The sequence below is a fragment of the Centruroides vittatus genome, unplaced genomic scaffold (genome assembly GCF_030686945.1).
Source record: "Centruroides vittatus isolate TY-2023 unplaced genomic scaffold, ASM3068694v2 contig_877, whole genome shotgun sequence".
NCBI lineage: Eukaryota > Metazoa > Arthropoda > Arachnida > Scorpiones > Buthidae > Centruroides > Centruroides vittatus.
In genome coordinates this window covers 703,000-723,157 of record NW_027122569.1, presented here as the reverse complement: position 1 = coordinate 723,157, position 20,158 = coordinate 703,000, and the positions used below count along the sequence as shown (strand labels likewise).

The 20,158-nt window shown below is 33.0% G+C and overlaps 1 protein-coding gene across 1 annotated transcript in view; it reads right to left on the bottom strand.

The window, feature by feature from the left end:
• The window catches only part of LOC136983153 (dynein regulatory complex subunit 2-like), a 400,360-nt gene extending 380,621 nt beyond the window's left edge, over window positions 1-19,739 (bottom strand). The window contains exons 1-10 of the mRNA XM_067279800.1: window positions 19,714-19,739; window positions 17,806-17,881; window positions 17,471-17,723; window positions 16,773-16,996; window positions 12,947-13,144; window positions 10,890-10,967; window positions 10,660-10,800; window positions 8,731-8,886; window positions 2,642-2,847; window positions 1,781-1,842 (exon numbers count right to left, since the gene is read on the bottom strand). Of these exons, the coding sequence (XP_067135901.1) occupies window positions 1,806-1,842; window positions 2,642-2,847; window positions 8,731-8,886; window positions 10,660-10,800; window positions 10,890-10,967; window positions 12,947-13,144; window positions 16,773-16,996; window positions 17,471-17,723; window positions 17,806-17,871 (1,359 nt within the window). The 5' untranslated portion in view covers window positions 17,872-17,881; window positions 19,714-19,739 and the 3' untranslated portion in view covers window positions 1,781-1,805. The remainder of the gene's footprint in view (window positions 1-1,780; window positions 1,843-2,641; window positions 2,848-8,730; window positions 8,887-10,659; window positions 10,801-10,889; window positions 10,968-12,946; window positions 13,145-16,772; window positions 16,997-17,470; window positions 17,724-17,805; window positions 17,882-19,713) is intronic.
• Window positions 19,740-20,158: the final 419 nt, after the last annotated feature.

The window sequence follows — 20,158 nt, the reverse complement described above, 5'->3', positions numbered from 1 at the left end:
GAATCAATATAGATATCGTTCAATATCCAAGAAAACAAATGGTTATTTACATATTTAAACAACAGTACAGTAAATTTACGGTTTTAATTATAGTATTAAATAGTGAAAAACAGAAAAAAACACGTTTAAATGAGCTTTGTATACAATTACACGTTCTATAGTTGTGTGCAGAATTCTGTAACTACCGAACAGTTTTCCACTGTTTTTTACGTAATTTTATTGTATCTTTTTGTTATTACGCTATTAATAATTTTTTGAACACGTGAAACAAATTAAATATTATTGTTTGTATTGTTACATTCCTTTCTATGTCTCGTCAGTGATTACTGTAAATTACAATTTCATTTTTGTATTATTACGTCAATTTCTTTCTGTTGCATTATTAATTATTGAAACTAACAAAATAATTTTTATATTATTATGTCAGTTAGTTTATAACGTGTCTTTTTATTGTTACCTCAGGATAATACAGAAATTAAATTGTATTTTTCAATGATAACTGACGTAACAGTAAAAAAAGACGAGCTAAAAACTAAAGGAAGTGACGTAATAATATAAAAATTATTCTGTCAATTTCAATAATTAATGAGGTAACAAACACGCATCAATACTACGAAAAGTGACGTAATTATTGAAGAATGCAATTTAATTTTTGTATTATTACGTCATTCCAACTATTAGGAACGTGAAAGAAATTGATTTTTTAATTATTTTTTATGACAGAATAATAAAAAAAATAAAATAATTGTTCCGTAAAGTGACAATACGCACGATCTGTTCATGTCTTCAAGAAAATGATCCATAACAATAAAATAAACATACAGCTTATTATTACATTGTTACTATGAAAGACAGAATAGACTCACTTATTATTTTTTGTCGAATCAAAAATTATATACAATAGCTGCATATTTTCATGCTTTTACCTAACTTTCAAAATCAAACCTTTGATCTAAATGGTTAGGCGTTCTTATGATTTTTGTTGAACAGTATTTTCATTGGAAATTGTTCTATTATTTTCTTTACTTTCCCGGCTGATTTTACATTTTTGGACTCGGAGGACCTCGAAACCTGTGCAAAAAGGGGTCGATTTTTTGTATTTATGGGTGTGTCACTCCTCTAGACAATACGACGTATGATGCCCTTCTATCTCGCCACCTCGACGACCTTTAACCACCAACATTTAATAGCATCGATCTTCCTAATATACAGGAGTTATTAAGTTTCAAAGAGTGTGAACAAAATCATAACTTCCCAGACAAACATCCATACATAACATACCCATACTGAAAAACACACACACACACACACACACACACACACACATACACAACTCTTTCGTATTTCTCGACGTTTCAAGGTCTCCTGAGTCTAAAAATGTAAAAATGTTGAGGGGGTCATTTTTTGACCGATGGCCATACTTTCTCTGTTATAGAAACAGCTGGGAAAAGTAAAAATTTATTTAAATTTCTAATCATTATTATTATGAGTTAAATTAACACAATTATTTCAGTCTATTTTCGTAATTTTTTTCGAAATAAATATGTTCGGTTCCATTATAATATCCGCGATACGCAGCAACAGTAATTTACAACTATTACTACTTTGATTGGTTCTATAAGATGTAAATTTTTGAACGAACCAATCAAACAATCGGAGACAATTTTATCGTAAAAACAATTAATATCTAAAATAAAATCACATAATTTTAAAATATTTTAATGCGATTTAATTAATTTAAATGTGCCGATTTATGTAAAATAATTTTCAAAGGTTTTACAAAATCTTTTCCAGTAAGTAATGATTCATTTCAATTTATCGCCAGCAATTTTGACTTCATCTCTGGAAAAAATGGGAATAAATTAATTTTAGAGTGAAAATACGAAACAACTAATTAATAAACTAGCAATTTATTTATTCATTTTTAATCGTTAGCCCTAAAACTAAACATCTTTAACGGTTTTTAGTCATTTATCTTATCTCGAAAATATCCATTATAATTACGAAAATCCTACAATATCTCTAAGGACCTGCTTAATGGATTACGACAACGTAACGCATGGGACGAGGGAGGCGCCTCTCGTGTAAATTTTTTAAACTAGTTCCTATTTAGGACCCGCAAAACACCACACGACAGCTTGTTAATCAGGCGCAAACCCGCGACTAATTAATAATGCTCAGTGGTTACATCCACTGGGCCACTGGTGGGCAATGTAACTTAGGATTTTCCTAGGGCCTCGCGAATTTAGGGACCTCAGATACACGTAAATGCTTGTCATGGTCTATTGGTTTCATTCGGTCACGTTCCGGTTAGGACTAAATATACACGTATTACACAAGCTGCAGTAGCTTGTGTAGGGTTTCACGTCACGACATTACGACTTAAAAATTAGGAGCCTCAGTTTTTAAATTTAGCCCAAGGCACATATCTAGATTCGGTCTTGAATCCAGTACTAGGAATCCAATACCTCTACCTTATACAATACCAAGTATCGTGAGATGTGAGCTTTGTGTTATATAAACTTATACAGAGGGCACATCACGATTTTACATTTCCTAATAGCTTAAGATAACCTAAAATCGCTTATTATAAAAAGATAAATCATTCAGAATTGTATTGAAAGAGTGTTTATCGACTTACACGAGCATTGTTAAATCACTGAGTGCCGCTTCTTGCAAGACACGTCGATCAACTTGGATTTCCGAGAAATATTTTTTTAAAGAGAAACGTAATCTTTGATTTTCAACATTTAATGACATTAATTCTTTCTCTAGCACATTACAATCGATCAATGCTTTATTGTATAACTTCCAAAATTCATCGTATGAATGGTATTCATTAGTTTCCTATTAAGAGATAATCATATTATTGGTAAATAGGAAATTTTTTAAAATAGATTTATATATATACTAGCTGACCCGGCCACACGTTGTTGTGGCTCAAAATGTATCTATTATAAATGTATAACGCTTCTCCCGTGGGGGGAATTTCAAAAAATCCCTTCTTAGTGTACATTCTCTTGACGTACCCTATTAAAACGCAATCAAAAAACGCATCTAAAATAGTATAATAAAAGCCGAGTTCTTCACAGTAAGCCTTAATCCCGTCACTTTTCCCGCTGGGGAATATCGAAAAATCCCTTTTTAGTGTATATTCTTTTGACGTAACCTATTAAAACGCAATTAAAAACGCAAAAAACCGCATGTAAAATAGTATAATAGAAGCCGAGTTCTTCACGGTAAGCCTTAATCCCGTCACTTTTCCCGCTGGGGAATATCGAAAAATCCTTTTTTAGTGTATATTCTTTTGACGTAACCTATTAAAACGCAATTAAAAATGCAAAAAACCGCATGTAAAATAGTATAATAGAAGCCGAGTTCTTCACGGTAAGCCTTAATCCCGTCACTTTTCCCGCTGGGGAATATCGAAAAATCCTTTTTTAGTGTATATTCTGTTGACGTAACCTATTAAAACGCAATTAAAAACGCAAAAAACCGCATGTAAAATAGTATAAATAGAAGCCGAGTTCTTCACGGTAAGCCTTAATCCCGTCACTTTTCCCGCTGGGGAATATCGAAAAATCCTTTTTAGTGTATATTCTTTTGACGTAACCTATTAAAACGCAATTAAAAATGCAAAAAACCGCATGTAAAATAGTATAATAGAAGCCGAGTTCTTCACGGTAAGCCTTAATCCCGTCACTTTTCCCGCTGGGGAATATCGAAAAATCCTTTTTTAGTGTATATTCTGTTGACGTAACCTATTAAAACGCAATTAAAAACGCAAAAAACCGCATGTAAAATAGTATAAATAGAAGCCGAGTTCTTCACAGTAAGCCTTAATCCCGTCACTTTTCCCGCTGGGGAATATCGAAAAATCCCTTTTTAGTGTATATTCTGTTGACGTAACCTATTAAAACGCAATTAAAAACGCAAAAAACCGCATGTAAAATAGTATAATAGAAGCCGAGTTCTTCACGGTAAGCCTTAATCCCGTCACTTTTCCCGCTGGGGAATATCGAAAAATCCTTTTTAGTGTATATTCTGTTGACGTAACCTATTAAAACGCAATTAAAAACGCAAAAAACCGCATGTAAAATAGTATAAATAGAAGCCGAGTTCTTCACAGTAAGCCTTAATCCCGTCACTTTTCCCGCTGGGGAATATCGAAAAATCCCTTTTTAGTGTATATTCTGTTGACGTAACCTATTAAAACGCAATTAAAAACGCAAAAAACCGCATGTAAAATAGTATAATAGAAGCCGAGTTCTTCACAGTAAGCCTTAATCCCGTCACTTTTCCCGCTGGGGAATATCGAAAAATCCTTTTTAGTGTATATTCTGTTGACGTAACCTATTAAAACGCAATTAAAAACGCAAAAAACCGCATGTAAAATAGTATAAATAGAAGCCGAGTTCTTCACAGTAAGCCTTAATCCCGTCACTTTTCCCGCTGGGGAATATCGAAAAATCCCTTTTTAGTGTATATTCTGTTGACGTAACCTATTAAAACGCAATTAAAAACGCAAAAAACCGCATGTAAAATAGTATAATAGAAGCCGAGTTCTTCACAGTAAGCCTTAATCCCGTCACTTTTCCCGCTGGGGAATATCGAAAAATCCCTTTTTAGTGTATATTCTGTTGACGTAACCTATTAAAACGCAATTAAAAACGCAAAAAACCGCATGTAAAATAGTATAAATAGAAGCCGAGTTCTTCACAGTAAGCCTTAATCCCGTCACTTTTCCCGCTGGGGAATATCGAAAAATCCCTTTTTAGTGTATATTCTGTTGACGTAACCTATTAAAACGCAATTAAAAACGCAAAAAACCGCATGTAAAATAGTATAATAGAAGCCGAGTTCTTCACGGTAAGCCTTAATCCCGTCACTTTTCCCGCTGGGGAATATCGAAAAATCCCTTTTTAGTGTATATTCTGTTGACGTAACCTATTAAAACGCAATTAAAAACGCAAAAAACCGCATGTAAAATAGTATAATAGAAGCCGAGTTCTTCACAGTAAGCCTTAATCCCGTCACTTTTCCCGCTGGGGAATATCGAAAAATCCTTTTTTAGTGTATATTCTTTTGACGTAACCTATTAAAACGCAATTAAAAACGCAAAAAACCGCATGTAAAATAGTATAATAGAAGCCGAGTTCTTCACAGTAAGCCTTAATCCCGTCACTTTTCCCGCTGGGGAATATCGAAAAATCCCTTTTTAGTGTATATTCTTTTGACGTAACCTATTAAAACGCAATTAAAAATGCAAAAAACCGCATGTAAAATAGTATAATAGAAGCCGAGTTCTTCACAGTAAGCCTTAATCCCGTCACTTTTCCCGCTGGGGAATATCGAAAAATCCCTTTTTAGTGTATATTCTTTTGACGTAACCTATTAAAACGCAATTAAAAACGCAAAAAACCGCATGTAAAATAGTATAATAGAAGCCGAGTTCTTCACAGTAAGCCTTAATCCCGTCACTTTTCCCGCTGGGGAATATCGAAAAATCCCTTTTAGTGTACATTCTCTTGACGTACCCTATTAAAACGCAATAAAAGCAAAAACGCATGTAAAATAGTATAATAGAAGCCGAGTTCTTCACAGTAAGCCTTAATCCCGTCACTTTTCCCGCTGGGGAATATCGAAAAATCCCTTTTTAGTGTATATTCTGTTGACGTAACCTATTAAAACGCAATTAAAAACGCAAAAAACCGCATGTAAAATAGTATAATAGAAGCCGAGTTCTTCACGGTAAGCCTTAATCCCGTCCATCTCCCCCACTGGGGGGAATTTCGACATGTATATTATATAAAAACACGTGCGTATTCGAATGCAACGTTGTGTCAAAATTTCAAAGGAATCGGTAGGAACAAACGAACGAATACGATATAAATATAAATAGAATCGAATAGAATACGAATAGAATATAAATAGATAGAACTATCTATCTATTTATATAGATAGATAGAAAATGATCTGCTTCAGTCTCCATTCTCACAGAAAAGCATAATGCCTGACAGAAAAGCAAACTTAGGTCGTCGGAAGGTAGCGCCATCTGTTGGACATAAAAGCCTTAATCCATATATAAATATATTTTTGAAAGGGGGGAAATAGTGTAGGAGTATGAAAAATAGATAGTAGCCGATTCTCAGACCTACTGAATATGCATATGAAATTTGGTAGAAATCGGTAAAGCCGTTTCGGAGGAGTACGGTAACAAAAATTGTGACACGACAATTTTATATATAAGACTAGCTGACCCGGCCACGCGTTGTTGTGGCTCAAAATGTATCTATTATAAATGTATAACACTTCCCCCGTGGGGGAATTTCAAAAAATCCCTTCTTAGTGTACATTTTCTTGACGTACCCTATTAAAACGCAATCAAAAACGCATCTAAAATAGTATAATAAAAGCCGAGTTCTTCACAGTAAGCCTTAATCCCGTCACTTTTCCCGCAGGGGAATATCGAAAAATCCCTTTTTAGTGTATATTCTGTTGACGTAACTTATTAAAACGCAATTAAAAACGCAAAAAACCGCATGTAAAATAGTATAATAGAAGCCGAGTTCTTCACGGTAATCCCGTCCATCTCCCCCACTGGGGGGAATTTCGACATGTATATTATATAAAAACACGTGCGTATTCGAATGCAACGTTGTGTCAAAATTTCAAAGGAATCGGTAGGAACAAACGAACGTTATATTTTGTTTATATAGATAGATAGAAAATGATCTGCTTCAGTCCATTCTCACAGAAAAGCAGAATGCCTCACAGAAAAACAAACTTAGGTCGTCGGAAGTTAGCGCCATCTGTTGGACATAAAAGCCTTAATCCATATATAAATATATTTTTGAAAAGGGAGAAATGGTGTAGGGGTATGAAAAATAGATAGTAGCCGATTCTCAGACCTACTGTGTATGCATATCAAATTTGGTAAAAATCGGTAAAGCCGTTTCGGAGGAGTAAGGTAACTAACATTGTGACACGAGAATTTTATATATAAGATAAAGATTTATTGAAATTTCTCTCTTTATTCCATTTATATTCTATGATTTTGTCATGGTATATCTTAAGAATGTGGTTTTATAACACAATTTAATACTTTTTACATACAATAATAATAATAATAATAACTTTATTATGTTAAGGCAAGCCTTATTACAGGGGGAGATAATTTTTTACATATTAATTTCATACAAACAAAATTACAAGATTCTATTTTATATCCTCATTTTTGATTTTGCTAACAAATAAAATATTATATAAATTAATATTTTCTTTGTAACATTGAATTTAGATATTAATAGTGTACAAGCAGTAATGGTAATTAAACCATACGATAAACTTCGTAGACTATATATAATTGGGGTTAATGTAACCTATGGTTCCAAAATGGCGGCTCGTCTCTGATTCCAGCAAATAGAAGAAACAGTGGGGACGCACGTTCTAACCCAGGCCTAGCCAACCCGCGGGCCGCATGTGGCCCGTCACGTTAAATTGTGGGGCCCGCTAAGCAATATTTTATATCTATTAAAACTTTTGTTTACGTGTATACCAAAACAATTAAATAAATGAAAACTTGCATGTGTCATTGTTATAATGCACAAGTGCGAGTACGAATTCTTGGTATAACAATAAAATCTTATTCATTTTGTATTTGTTTTACTTTTTTAAAAGAATGTTTACCTAAATTGTGGTCCACCGTAATTTTACGCGTGATCGAAGTGGCCCGCGAAACAATTTGGGTTGACCAGGCCTGTTCTAACCTAACCTAACCTATTCTAATAAATTACCATAATTATTACCAACAAAATTATTACAATAGGCTAGGTTAGGTTATAACGTGCGCCCCCACTGTTTCCTTTCTTCTATTAGCTGTAATCAGAGACGAGCCGCCATTTTGAAACCATAGGTAACATTAACCAATAACTTTGGCAAATTGAATATTGTATGCTCGCTCTTGGATGTATGTAGATAACAAACAGGTACATCCCATGTAAATTTTTATATTTAAATATTTTTAATATCTATAAAGCTTTCCTCCTGAAAATTTTTAAAGACATTGTGTATTCAGTCTGTCACAAAACAAAAATTGAGCCACTTTGGATTAATGCAAAATTGTAATAATTTTTATACTATGGACTGAAACTGAGAAAAATATAACCATCAAACGGGTGCAGAAAACAGTTCAAAAAGGTGAAAGTGTTCGATGCACCCATTTGGAGTTCACCACAAGTTGCTTGGTTTGAAAGGCACATTGGATGTCATCTCGTGCCATCAACCCTCCAGACTTCAATCAATTCCATATACAATGTATGAAGATTGATGAAGCAGAAGCTGTATGAACTGAATTTAAGTAAAACAGAGAAAAAACTTTAAAAATTGGATAGATTTACATTTAAGCTACTTTGGATTTGCTTGTAGATTCGAGGCCTTTTCCAAGCTGAAAAGTGTGTTGTGTGCAATAGAGAATTTATTAACTATCTGTTACATATTTATATCATGAACAAATATTGTATTTATAAGTTTGGAAAGGAATAATTTGATTCCATTAAAGAATTTTAATTTCATCAACAAAAATACGAGGCTCATATTTTTGGTAACAGACTGTGTTTATGTAATTATATAATATATATTTATATATTATATAATTAAAAAATAATTTTTAAAATTAACTTTTAATTCTATATGATTTCAATTTAAAAAATAAAATTAAGTTTATGTTACTTCTATATTAGGAAGAATAAGCTTGTCAGATATATTTTCATCGCTTGTTTGCTTCGATTTCTTTTCAATTTCACTGTTTCTATAAAATGGGTGAAGTTTTTCCTCCATTAATTCTAATTTTTCGTATAATATTCTAATTTTCAGAATTGCTTCAACCTAAAATTTTCAATTATGAGAAAGATAAGTTAAAAATATGCAATGTTTAAATTAATTTAAATATTCCATAAATCTGGACAAAAATTGTGGATTGGATTGATGGAAGAAGACAACCCAACACGGGGGGACGATGTACAAAAGAGGTACCTCCTGCGAAGACTTTCAATGGGAAAGTGATTCATATTTAGGTGTTTGTCACATGACGGACTGGCCTCAAAAACGTATGAGGCCAGTCCAATGCTCGGGCGATCGAGAAGGTGGCTTCTTTAGCGGCTGCGAACAAGTTTCCTAGGGAGGCTTTGTCTTTGAACAGGATAAGTGGAATGTAGTCGATTGGACTTGTCTGGCGCAAGCCTGTCATAAGGAATGGAAACATCAGCGAGTGCCTCTTGTAGGATTTCACTTGATAGGAGTGCTGCTGAAAAGTGGGACGGGTCCTTGTTACTTTGGCGGCCCGAGCCGAGTTTCCTGCCGTCAATCGAGCACGGCTTTCGTTGGCAGTAAGATGGCCCTACTTGCTGTACTCGTACTTGCAAATGAAGTTTCTGGCGTCTTTTGAAACCTGAGGGTTCCGGGATACTAGATCTCCCGGATTTAAACACCGACGGGATATTTGAACAACTTTGAATGGATGCGGCATCCTTTCGAGTTCCGAGGATTGTTCCCAATCTGAAACACCTTCACAAATTGCGGCATTTTCCTTGGTGGTGAAAGGACAATGTATGAACTGAACGAATGCAGTCGATCTCGCCCCAGTCGGTGGAAGGAAGTTATATGGTTAACGTTCCTATATCACAGCGAGGGAGGTGCCTAAAGTCCACTCCTGCTTCAGGGCCATAGTCGGAGAGAAAGTATCATATCGTATTGTATCATGGTGCAATCGTATTGAAGTACAGTAGACTCTGTAATCCGACATGTATCGGATCGGTGGATGTCGGATTATTGAATTTTGTATGTATGTATGAACTGTACAATAAAAAATGCACTTGGTTGACAGGTTAGTTTACCTATTAATCACGATTGTGACTGTTTTGCCAACTGCAGGTGCAACAAACAACAAGCGACTAACAGTATACACATACATCGGTCTCTCATATACATCAAGAGGTAATACGAAAATTTCATGTGCTTCGCCTTGCGGAGCAACACTGGACGAGTCGGACTGGCAAGTGACGGATTGTAGAGACTATATTGTTTTCTTATTTATTCATAAGGTCAAAGATCCGGCTATCAACATCAGAAATATTTATCCTGAAATGTTTTAATAATTTTTGTTCTGATCCCCCATATGAATTCGTTACCGCTAAAGCCAGAATATTATTCTGTCAGACTTTTATTGTTCAGTTACCTTCAGTGATTATTGTGTGCCGACTGCCGATGATTAAATTACAATCTCCTTAGTGCCATTAACAGCAGAGTCCAACTTCTCAGATTTGTTGATGTGAAACAATGCTTCAGGCGCCAACCTGTGTTTGGTGGTTTAATCCACTTGAACACTGATGGGCACGACAGAAGTCATAAATTTACGTGCCTGTGAAACAAAAGTATTAGGAAAAATCTTTGATGTATTCTTTAAATATGGATTCGAATTAGAAGTGACGATCCTGGATCTACCTGAAGATCCAACTAATACCTGCATATAAGTTCATTTACATTTGGTATTAAGGTTACGAATTTTTCTCCTATTTGCATTTTCATTGTGTAGGATTTCATATTTTATATAAAATTAAAGTCAATAATAAGCAATTAAATTTATTTGAAATTAATTCTAACCTTTTCTATTAAAGACTGCAAATACTTTAAAACTTCGTTACTACGAGTTGCAAGAATTGATACTGATTTTTTCCCCTCTTCAAAGAACTTTTTCTGCGAGTTTTTTCTTCTCAATTCCTTTTTCTGCATTTTGCCCCTTTGCTTGAAAAATTATTTATGAATTATTAAATATTAATTTCTATAATATCATCTATATAATATATAAAATAAACATTGTTATTTTCATATACCTCTGATAATGAGCGAATTTTTTCTTGTGTCTTCTTTGAAAATATTGACATCTTCAATTTTAGTTTTGCTATGTTTTTCTATAAATTAAAAATGTCTATACTGTAAACAAATATGAAACAATGGGAAAATTTTTGTGAAATTCTATTCATAAATATCATTTTATAACAGATTTAAATTGTTTGGGTTTGGTTCGGTTTTATCCGTATACGACAGCGCGACACGTGGGCCATATGCCGAGGGGAAAGCCTTGTTGGAGGTCTTTTATGGGAAACCGACCCCTATTTAGGCGTTACTAACGGGTAGAAAACTAGAAATACTCCACGTGGACAGCCCGTTGGACAGGCGCGAACCCACGACTAATTACTGATCTTATCCACTCGCTAGCGGCGGGTTTGTTTGTGCTAATTGGAGCTGCGACTGTTTGTATAGGCTACAATAAAAGTTATAAGGGTTTATTCAACGGTTAAAACTAGGAGGAAATTGGCACATTCTTATAATCGTTGTATGTGCCTGATTCTTCAAAGTTTTTCATCAGAGCAATTTTTTACAATGTTAAATGAATCTTCATAGCTTTGTTTGTTGAATTTCTCGTAATTTGCCGAAAAGTTACTCGAGCTCTAATACGAAGAAAGTAAAGTAAATACGAAGGAAGCGATTTTGTATTAAATATGGCAAATTTACATTTTAAATCCAGGGTAATTATAAAGTCTCGATTCCTCTTTGTGAAAATTGTAACAAAATCATTTGTATGCAGATCGCGTGGAACATACTGATCCAATTAGAGAGAATCACTGTTTTTGCGCAGGTTTTCGTTGATTAACATCAAATTCGGGTGAACGGGTAATGTATACGATGGACAATGTTTCAGTAGATCCACCATACCAGACAAAATGGTTCAACGTGTAGAAACTGCAATAATATAGAATCTACGTCATCAACCAGAAGACTAAGCCAGGTACCTCATTGTATCACAATAGCATGGGAGATCATTACAAATTCATAAAACGTGCATAATGTGACCATGCGTTTCATAAGCTGGAAGAGGTGAAAAAAGACTGTCACTCGCCATGCAATATCATTATCTCTTAAGGCTACGGAGCAGGAAGATTTGATGGTACTTTCGTGTATGTTAATCCACTCAAACATGTTCAAACCGCAGCGATTCTCTTTTCTGGGATCATCATGCTTCACACGACTTACAAACAACTAACTTTTTTACCATTTTCTTAAAAATGGATCGACACTTTAGAGTCACGCTGTATGTTGATGATTTTACAATTGAGTTACCTAAAATTGATATTTCAGTAGCAGTTATGCCTAATATGAGAGGGCCTGACACGCAATGAGAGCGATGCATTTATTGTAATGGTGAATTAATATATTCTTTCAATTTAAAATGCGTAAAAAATATAATAAATTCAGAGTATGATCGTGACAATATAAGTATGAGTTTATAGAAATAAGGAGAATCGAGCAAAATGAATAAAAAATGTAATTAAGGACAGCAAAACATTTTTACTAATTCACACTTCGACCTTCAAAAATTGAAATTTCTGAAGACCAGTACAGTCACCAAAATCGTAATGAAGCATTTTGTTTTGAAGCTAGCAAACTCGCATTATAAATATGATGATCCATAAATACCATTGAGACACCATCAATTGGAATAAAGTCAATACTTTTGCCCATTACAAAAAGACCTCACCCGCAATGGGGTCGAGCGATCTTTATAACTGTGGATTTATAAATTTTATGAAAATTTATAAATCCATGCCGACATTCATAAAATATAAATATGAGTATGTTAATGGTATCAAATGTGGACGAAGGATTGAATTGGATTAATGAAAAAAAGGCAACGTTTGGCTTTGACAATCACTAAAGAGGTATTCAATCCTAGAGGACTTTCTATGGGAAAATGGCCCCTATTTAAGCATTAGACACGGGAAGTAAACTTCGGAAAATTCTACGTTGGCGAGATGCGAGCCCGCGACCATAGTTCAATGCTTTATCCACTCGGTCGATAACTGACAAAAATATGGTGGATGCAACTTACAGTTAATGCAGCAACTTTTTCCTTTCCAATATCGATATTTCTTTGATCTTCTTCGTCTCTTTCACATAATTTTTTGTATCGTTGCCTTCGATCTAAGGTGCTATTTTCGTATGTCTTATAGCAACTAATAAGTTGTTTCCAGGCTCTCTCCTTTTCTAGTGTTAAGGCACCTTTTGCGACTTTTAATTGATCTTCATTCTAAATTTCATTTAAAGATTTAATATTTAATTAATTCATTAATAAATGACATTTTAAATTTATATTATTATTATTTCTATTTAATCTCAGTTTTAATTACTTTTTAAGTTTTTGACTTCTCTTTACGTAATTTCCATTCAATACTGTATTTAATAATTCCATAATTAGCTTCTAGAGGTCGTACCTATTTCAAAATTCGTAGAGAGCCTATAACGAGAGTAACGCTTTCTATTGGCAGTTTGTGATCACGTGACCGTAAGCTGCCATTATTCTTCCAAACACGTATTAGAGAGATTGCAACGAAGACTTTATGGATAAATTTTAATGTCTCTACGTTCGTTTTTTGCAAACAAATTAAAATTAATCAATGGTTAGTGACATTAAGAATGCGATATTTCCAATGCGATATATTGTTTGTATTAATGTTAAGTTGTTATATACTGATATTTGGGTTAATGTTACCCTTGGTGCCAAGATGGCGGCTCGTCTCTGATTCCAGTAAGTAAACAGTGGGACGCATGTTCTATCCTAACCTATTCTAATAAATTACTATAATTATTAACAACCAAATTATTAGAATAGGTTAGGTTAGGTTAAAACGTGCGTCCCACTGTTTCCTTGCTGGAATCAGAGACGAGCCGCCATCTTGGCACCAAGGGTAACATTAGCTGATATTTGTTAGTTAAATGAGAAGTTATTGTTTATTTTAACTTATTTTATACTTTAATAATTCTTAGTGTATGCTTTAAACCTCACAAATCGCAGCGAGAAAGAATTTTTGATGAAAGTCGTAAACTTTGGGAAACAAAAGTGAAAAGAAAGAACTGGAAAGCAACAAACAGCAGCTATTTATGTGAGGTAAGTGAAGTATTAACAATTATCTATGTATATAGAATTTTTATATTATATTCGGATGATATATTCGTTTATAAAACAGTCCAAATTGCTTAAAATTTAAATAAATAAAACAATCATTATACATGAATTAATTATGAGTATTGATATAGTTTAATATTTGTAATATGTGATATACAATATCTGATATGAAAGCCATTAATTATACAAATCTACTTTATTTTAATCAAAAGTATTGTAAATTACAGTATATTTGTAATTTAGAACATAAAATACAAGTATATAAAATAGAATTTGATATTGAAATGATTGATGAATAATAAACATATTTTAATTATGTAGTGTTTATCATAAGCCACTTATAATAAATTATTACTTTAGTTTAATAAATAACAATGATTATATATAAGTATGATGTGTATTGTTCAGGGATTAAGTTGTTTTATAAATACATCTCACAGTAGAATACATTTAATATTCTATAAACATATATATTTTACTTATTTAATTGCATGGAACTTATAAAATAAGTTAATTATACAATTGCAAACCACAACATAAGTAACATTTACAAGTAAATCATATAATATATTTAATTTATACAGGTTTATATTATGATATCATATCAATCTATTTCTTAATAACAACATATATATATATATATATATTACTAATATGAGACTCTACTTATAAGATAATTTTTACTTATATATGTTACTTATGGTTTGCAATTGCATAATTATTTAATAAGTTCCATGCAATTAATAAGTAATAGCACAAATTGTTTAAATCAAAATGTGCCACCTTAATATCTGAAATGATACACTTAAAAAAAGTGAGTTATAACATACAGAAGTCATTGTGATAAGTTTAGGAATAAACAGCACTATTGGGGTGCTGAAATAATTTGATAAAAATTCAAACAAGAAGCTAAATGAAGAATGATACATTTAATCTGATATCCTGATGATCAATGGGAAAAACTAGAGTTGATGGAACTAGAGAATTGAAGCATATTGCTGTTCCTTCCATATTTTCTTATGCATCACCTAAAAATCTAGAAAGGCTCCAGCAGTAAGAAACCCACTTCCTTCAAAAGCCTGTAAAATTTCAAAAGATTGATGCAAGTTTTGTTGAACGAGCATCAACTTATGAACAAGCAACAGATAATTTTCAACATGATAATTCTACAATATTTAATGAAAATTTCAGTTATGAGAAATGTAAAGATAACGATAAAATAATTGATGAGTTAAAAAGCATAACATTGAAAAGGGATAAAGTAATTTCTAAATTACATTTTAAATTAATCAATCTCCATTAAAAAAATTAGTTAGGAATAGAATACAAAAATTTAGAGATTGCCAAAATAATAAGAAAGTTAAGACAGCTGTACAAAACACATTTAAAGAGGATCAAGAGGATTTAGCTGTGGTTCGAAAGGTTATGACAGCATACTCAAATTCAATCTGCCATATGCATCTTTAAGAACCTTACTTAAACGATTGAAAAACTTAAAATTTGAAAGTGGAATATTGTATGAAGTGTTTGATTTTTCTAAAAATAAAAGTAGATGGTATGAAAACAGATAAAGAAAAGCAACGTGTTTTAATTTTGGACGAAACATCACTAACTCCAAGCCCTGATTATGACACAAGTACTAATAAATATTATGGCGAGGTAACGTTACCAAATCATAGTCTTGGCTACTCATCCACTAGTCTTTATGTTAAGTGGTACAGTACCTTTATACTAGCAACTCAACATATGGTTCAGTTTTAAAAAATATAATTCTTGATATAATTAAATCTAGTGAAGATGTGGGATTAATTGTCAATGCTATGACATCTGATATGAATGTGTAAATCAGGCAATGTGGAAAGCCTTCGTCATTGTTAGTGGAAATTTTAGTAAATATGTATATTATATCCCAGACCCTTATTGTTCAGAAGAAACCATTGGCATCAGGCAAGACGCCAATGATTTCTTCTGAACAATTAAGGTAGATAGACATTGGCATCTATTCGTATGACCACTCTCTCAATTAAAGGCTCTCTAAAAATTCCTTATGTAACTTATTGTCAATATTTTTACTGTTTGTCAGCGGATTTATCCAAATTTATTTTGCCAATCGCTACCTATTTTTAGTTTTTCCCTTATCTATTGTCTAGACTAGTGTTTTCCAAAGTTATGAATACAGTATACTTCTTAATTAAACGTTTTTTTGTTGTAAACTAGAATGTATTCCAACGTGTATAATTATCTGAAAGTATTATATCAACTGAAGTAACTCTCATCGAAATTAATTTTGATAATATACGATGCACCGACATGGTACATTCGAAACGTATACAGTACTTATAGACTGCCATTTTGGATTCTCGGCCGAATCCATGGAAGTGCAACTTAAAAGCATCTCTAATCTTCGTTTACTGTATGGCTACGATCCACTGTACAGATCTAATTCAGACAGGTTCACGTAACGTAATGTAAGCGACGTAACTTGACGTCTTTATATACCCGGAAGCCATTTCAATTACAACAACTGATGCCAATTCGATTTTGACGAAAAGAATTTTAAGCTCGGACAATGAAAATTGTCCCATGCATACACAGGAACGGCAGGAAGGACAAAAAAATGGAGAAAAATCATGTAGTTTACGCTCAAGTTGCAACAAAATTTCTCTGGTGTTGAAATTAAGTTATCAAACTTTCAATACCAGATGTTAGTTTACATTTTATATTACGTCATGCTACTTTTATATTAGTTTACCTTGTCGCTAATCTGTCTTTTAGTACTTTCGCACTTGACTTTTGATTCTCTTCTGCGGTTTTCGATCTCTTTTAATTTCGAATCGATCATTCCTTGAATTTCCCTTTTTTCTCGATTTTGTCTGTGTTTCATTTCTGTGTTTTTTTTCTCGAATTTTTTGAGAATTTCATCCCTCTGGTCGCTGATATCTTCACACATTTTCTGCTGGTTTTGTTGTATTTCGTCTAAAATTTAAAAAAAAAAGCAAAAGAAAGAGTTTGCTACTATTTATTTACACTTCAAACAATTAAAAAAGAAAATTGATTGATCAAACGGCGATAATTTTATATTGATTTTCTGATGCTTGAAGCACGATGCAATATGCAAAGGATGCTTGACGCTTGCGATAATGGCTTCAGTATTTGTTACCAGGTGAGGAAATAGCGTTGCGAGTGACTTATTTTATTATTATACCGCTCTCCAAACTCTCTAAATTAATTTATAACCAACGAAGTAAATACGACCATCCGTGGCCGAGTGGATAAAATCACCAAATACTGGCTGTTCGCGGATTCGTTGACCACGTGGAGTTTCCCGGAATTTTTTTCACGTTTCAAACACCTAAGTGGGAGGCAATTTCCCTTAGAAAGTCCTCCCTGGAAGCATCTCTAATTGTCGCATTGCCGCAATCAAATAAACCAAACCGAAAATAAACATACCAATTATTTTGTCCATAACGTCGTAATAATAACTTATAACTTTGGAATGCAGACGTTCGGCATCCTCTAAATATCTTTGTAGTAAATTATACAAATTATCTTGGCCATCGACAAGATTATTGAAAAAATAGATCATGAAATCTCCATCTCTTCGAATTTCTTCTGAGTGAATTTTCGCAAAAATCTGCTTCAAAATGTTGTTAGTAGTATCTTCATTTTGATCTCTAAAGTCGGTTTCTCTCGATAATTTAAGCTGAAAAGGAATTTTCAGTCGTTTCACAAAGAAATTTACATTAAAATCAATTGAATTATGGTCCCTTGAAGTGCAAACTTACGTGTAAAAATTCACTTATAAGACCTTTTCTTCTGGTATCTTCTGGTTTTGTATTAGAAGCTTCCATTTTTTCTTCGCTGTAAACAAATCGAATTGTAAATTACTGCCAATAATAAAAATTAATAAATAAAAGTAAATTATGCTTTTTACTATTTTTAGAAAATTTTTTACAGTTTTACAAGATTTTAAAAAATTATGATTCTTTTTAGTTTGTACAGGATATCTATAATTAAAATAAATATACTACTTTGGAGACAAAACTATAGGAGTTAGATCGATAAAGTTTTGTATACATATTTATGGCGACGCGGGAAAACTATGGACAGTTCAAAAAATTGTAACAAATTTTGACGCTTGGGTCTATAACGTCGCCACTGTAGCAGCAGCCACTCTGTCAAATACTACAGTCGTGTTATCACGTTAGCTATAGCCGAGTGTGACATGTCAGGACTAACGAGGCTCGCTTCCTTTCAGTTCGCCATTTTAATTCTGATAAATCCACAGCTCCATCTGTATAAACACTGCTTTTCAAATAACATAATAACCAGAAGTCGCTTGGAATTGGGTAAACCCGTATGACAATGCATTGAAGAAGACAGCGATTAGTAATGACTGCTGCGTGGAATCTTGCACTGTCTTTCATAAACATGATGTTATTAACTTTATACTAAATCTATTATATTATACTATCTATTAAATTATACTATCTGCTATACTTTATTGATGACAAAGGTTTTCGAGTAACAAATAACTGTGTTATGTGATGCTACGAAAGTGGAACCGTTGTAGACTCTTTGAAAACTGTAGACCTATAAATTTTTACTGTCGTCCGTCTGTCTGTCTTTCCTTAATCTCGAGAACGGAATTACATAGATGAGAGTCGAGGCCAGATATAGAAAGCTTAGAGATAGAAGGCCCGATTAATTATATAGGAACTTCCGATGAAAACCGGAAGGTATGTTATTTTCAATTAAAAAATGTTCCCCTGAAAGCAGTTAATAGATGACCGGCACGACTCTGTTGCTAAGGGAAAAGTATGATGTACAGGGGCAAGCCAGTGCTAATAATTTGAGGTGGAGAGCATATATTTTAAATTAAATAAATGAAAAATATGATTAAAAAATTTCAACCAGGCTGTTGTGCACGATGTCACAATAAGTAATTTCTCGTTTTAACTCTCTTTTTCATTTAGTTAGATAAACATAAAATTAAAAACATGGTTTACTTCCCTCCCAAATTATTTCCATAATTACAGAACAGCCATGATATAGATTGTTTTGGTTATAGTTCTGCCAACTTTTTCAATTAGAACCAAATTTGCATTCCAGAAATTTGTCTCTACCTCTCACGAAACAAGAAAACACTGTATTAACAGAAATATGATTGTCTATACAACAGATTAATTAAAATAAAAAACCAAAATAGTAAAAAAATGTACGTAGAACTCTGGTTCTCGCCTCACGATATGTCCATAGTAAGAGCCCATCAGTGGCTAATTGGATAAACGTACTGAAAATGTGGTAGGTAGTGGGTTCGCACCCGACCAACAGGCTGATCACGTGGAGTTTTTCAGGTTTTCTCACTTGTCTAACACTTAAGTAGAAGTCATTTTCTCTTTAGGTGTTAGACAAGCAATCTAGGATAATAGCCAAGGGGGCAATACTCTTCGGCTTATTATCCTAGTGTTGTCTTCTCCCATAAATTCTATTAATTATCAACGTTAAAATGCATAATTTCTTAAAATGAAATCCGAGTTGTTGCAATCTAGCTCAGTACTATTCGTAATTGTTTTTCTTTGTTTGTCTTAGAATAATAAATTCTAGTTTACTTCTTTCTAATATCTTTTAGTTCTAGTTCTAAATGTGTTTTTAACTGTTTTTTCTTTTTTAAAAAAAAAGGAAATTGTTACCTTTATTCTCAATTTTAAAATTTGAAAGAATTTCCGAATATGAATTCTGAAGTATTTAAAAAAATTCGAGTAGAATTTTTAAAATTTAAAGCAAGGAAAGAAAATTAAATTTTGAATTGTATACGATATTTTTAGTAATACAATTTTTTTAGAATTAAAATTAAAATATACTTTAGGCTACGAACGTCGCCATGTGGCCATTTGTAGAAACTCGTCACGGACGGCAATTAGTGCACGAAATATCCGCTAGGGTAGCGGTATTGTTTATGTGTAGTGTTTGTTTCTCGTATTTATGAATTACAGTGTTTGTCTATCTTTTTGTATTTCGTACGCAGTTTAGTTTGAAAGCAGGGATTGACCCTCCGACATGCTGCTATCTTAACATTTTCCTCCCTTCCTGTAATTGAAATCGAAAACGTTTTCTTAATACTTTATAATTCACACT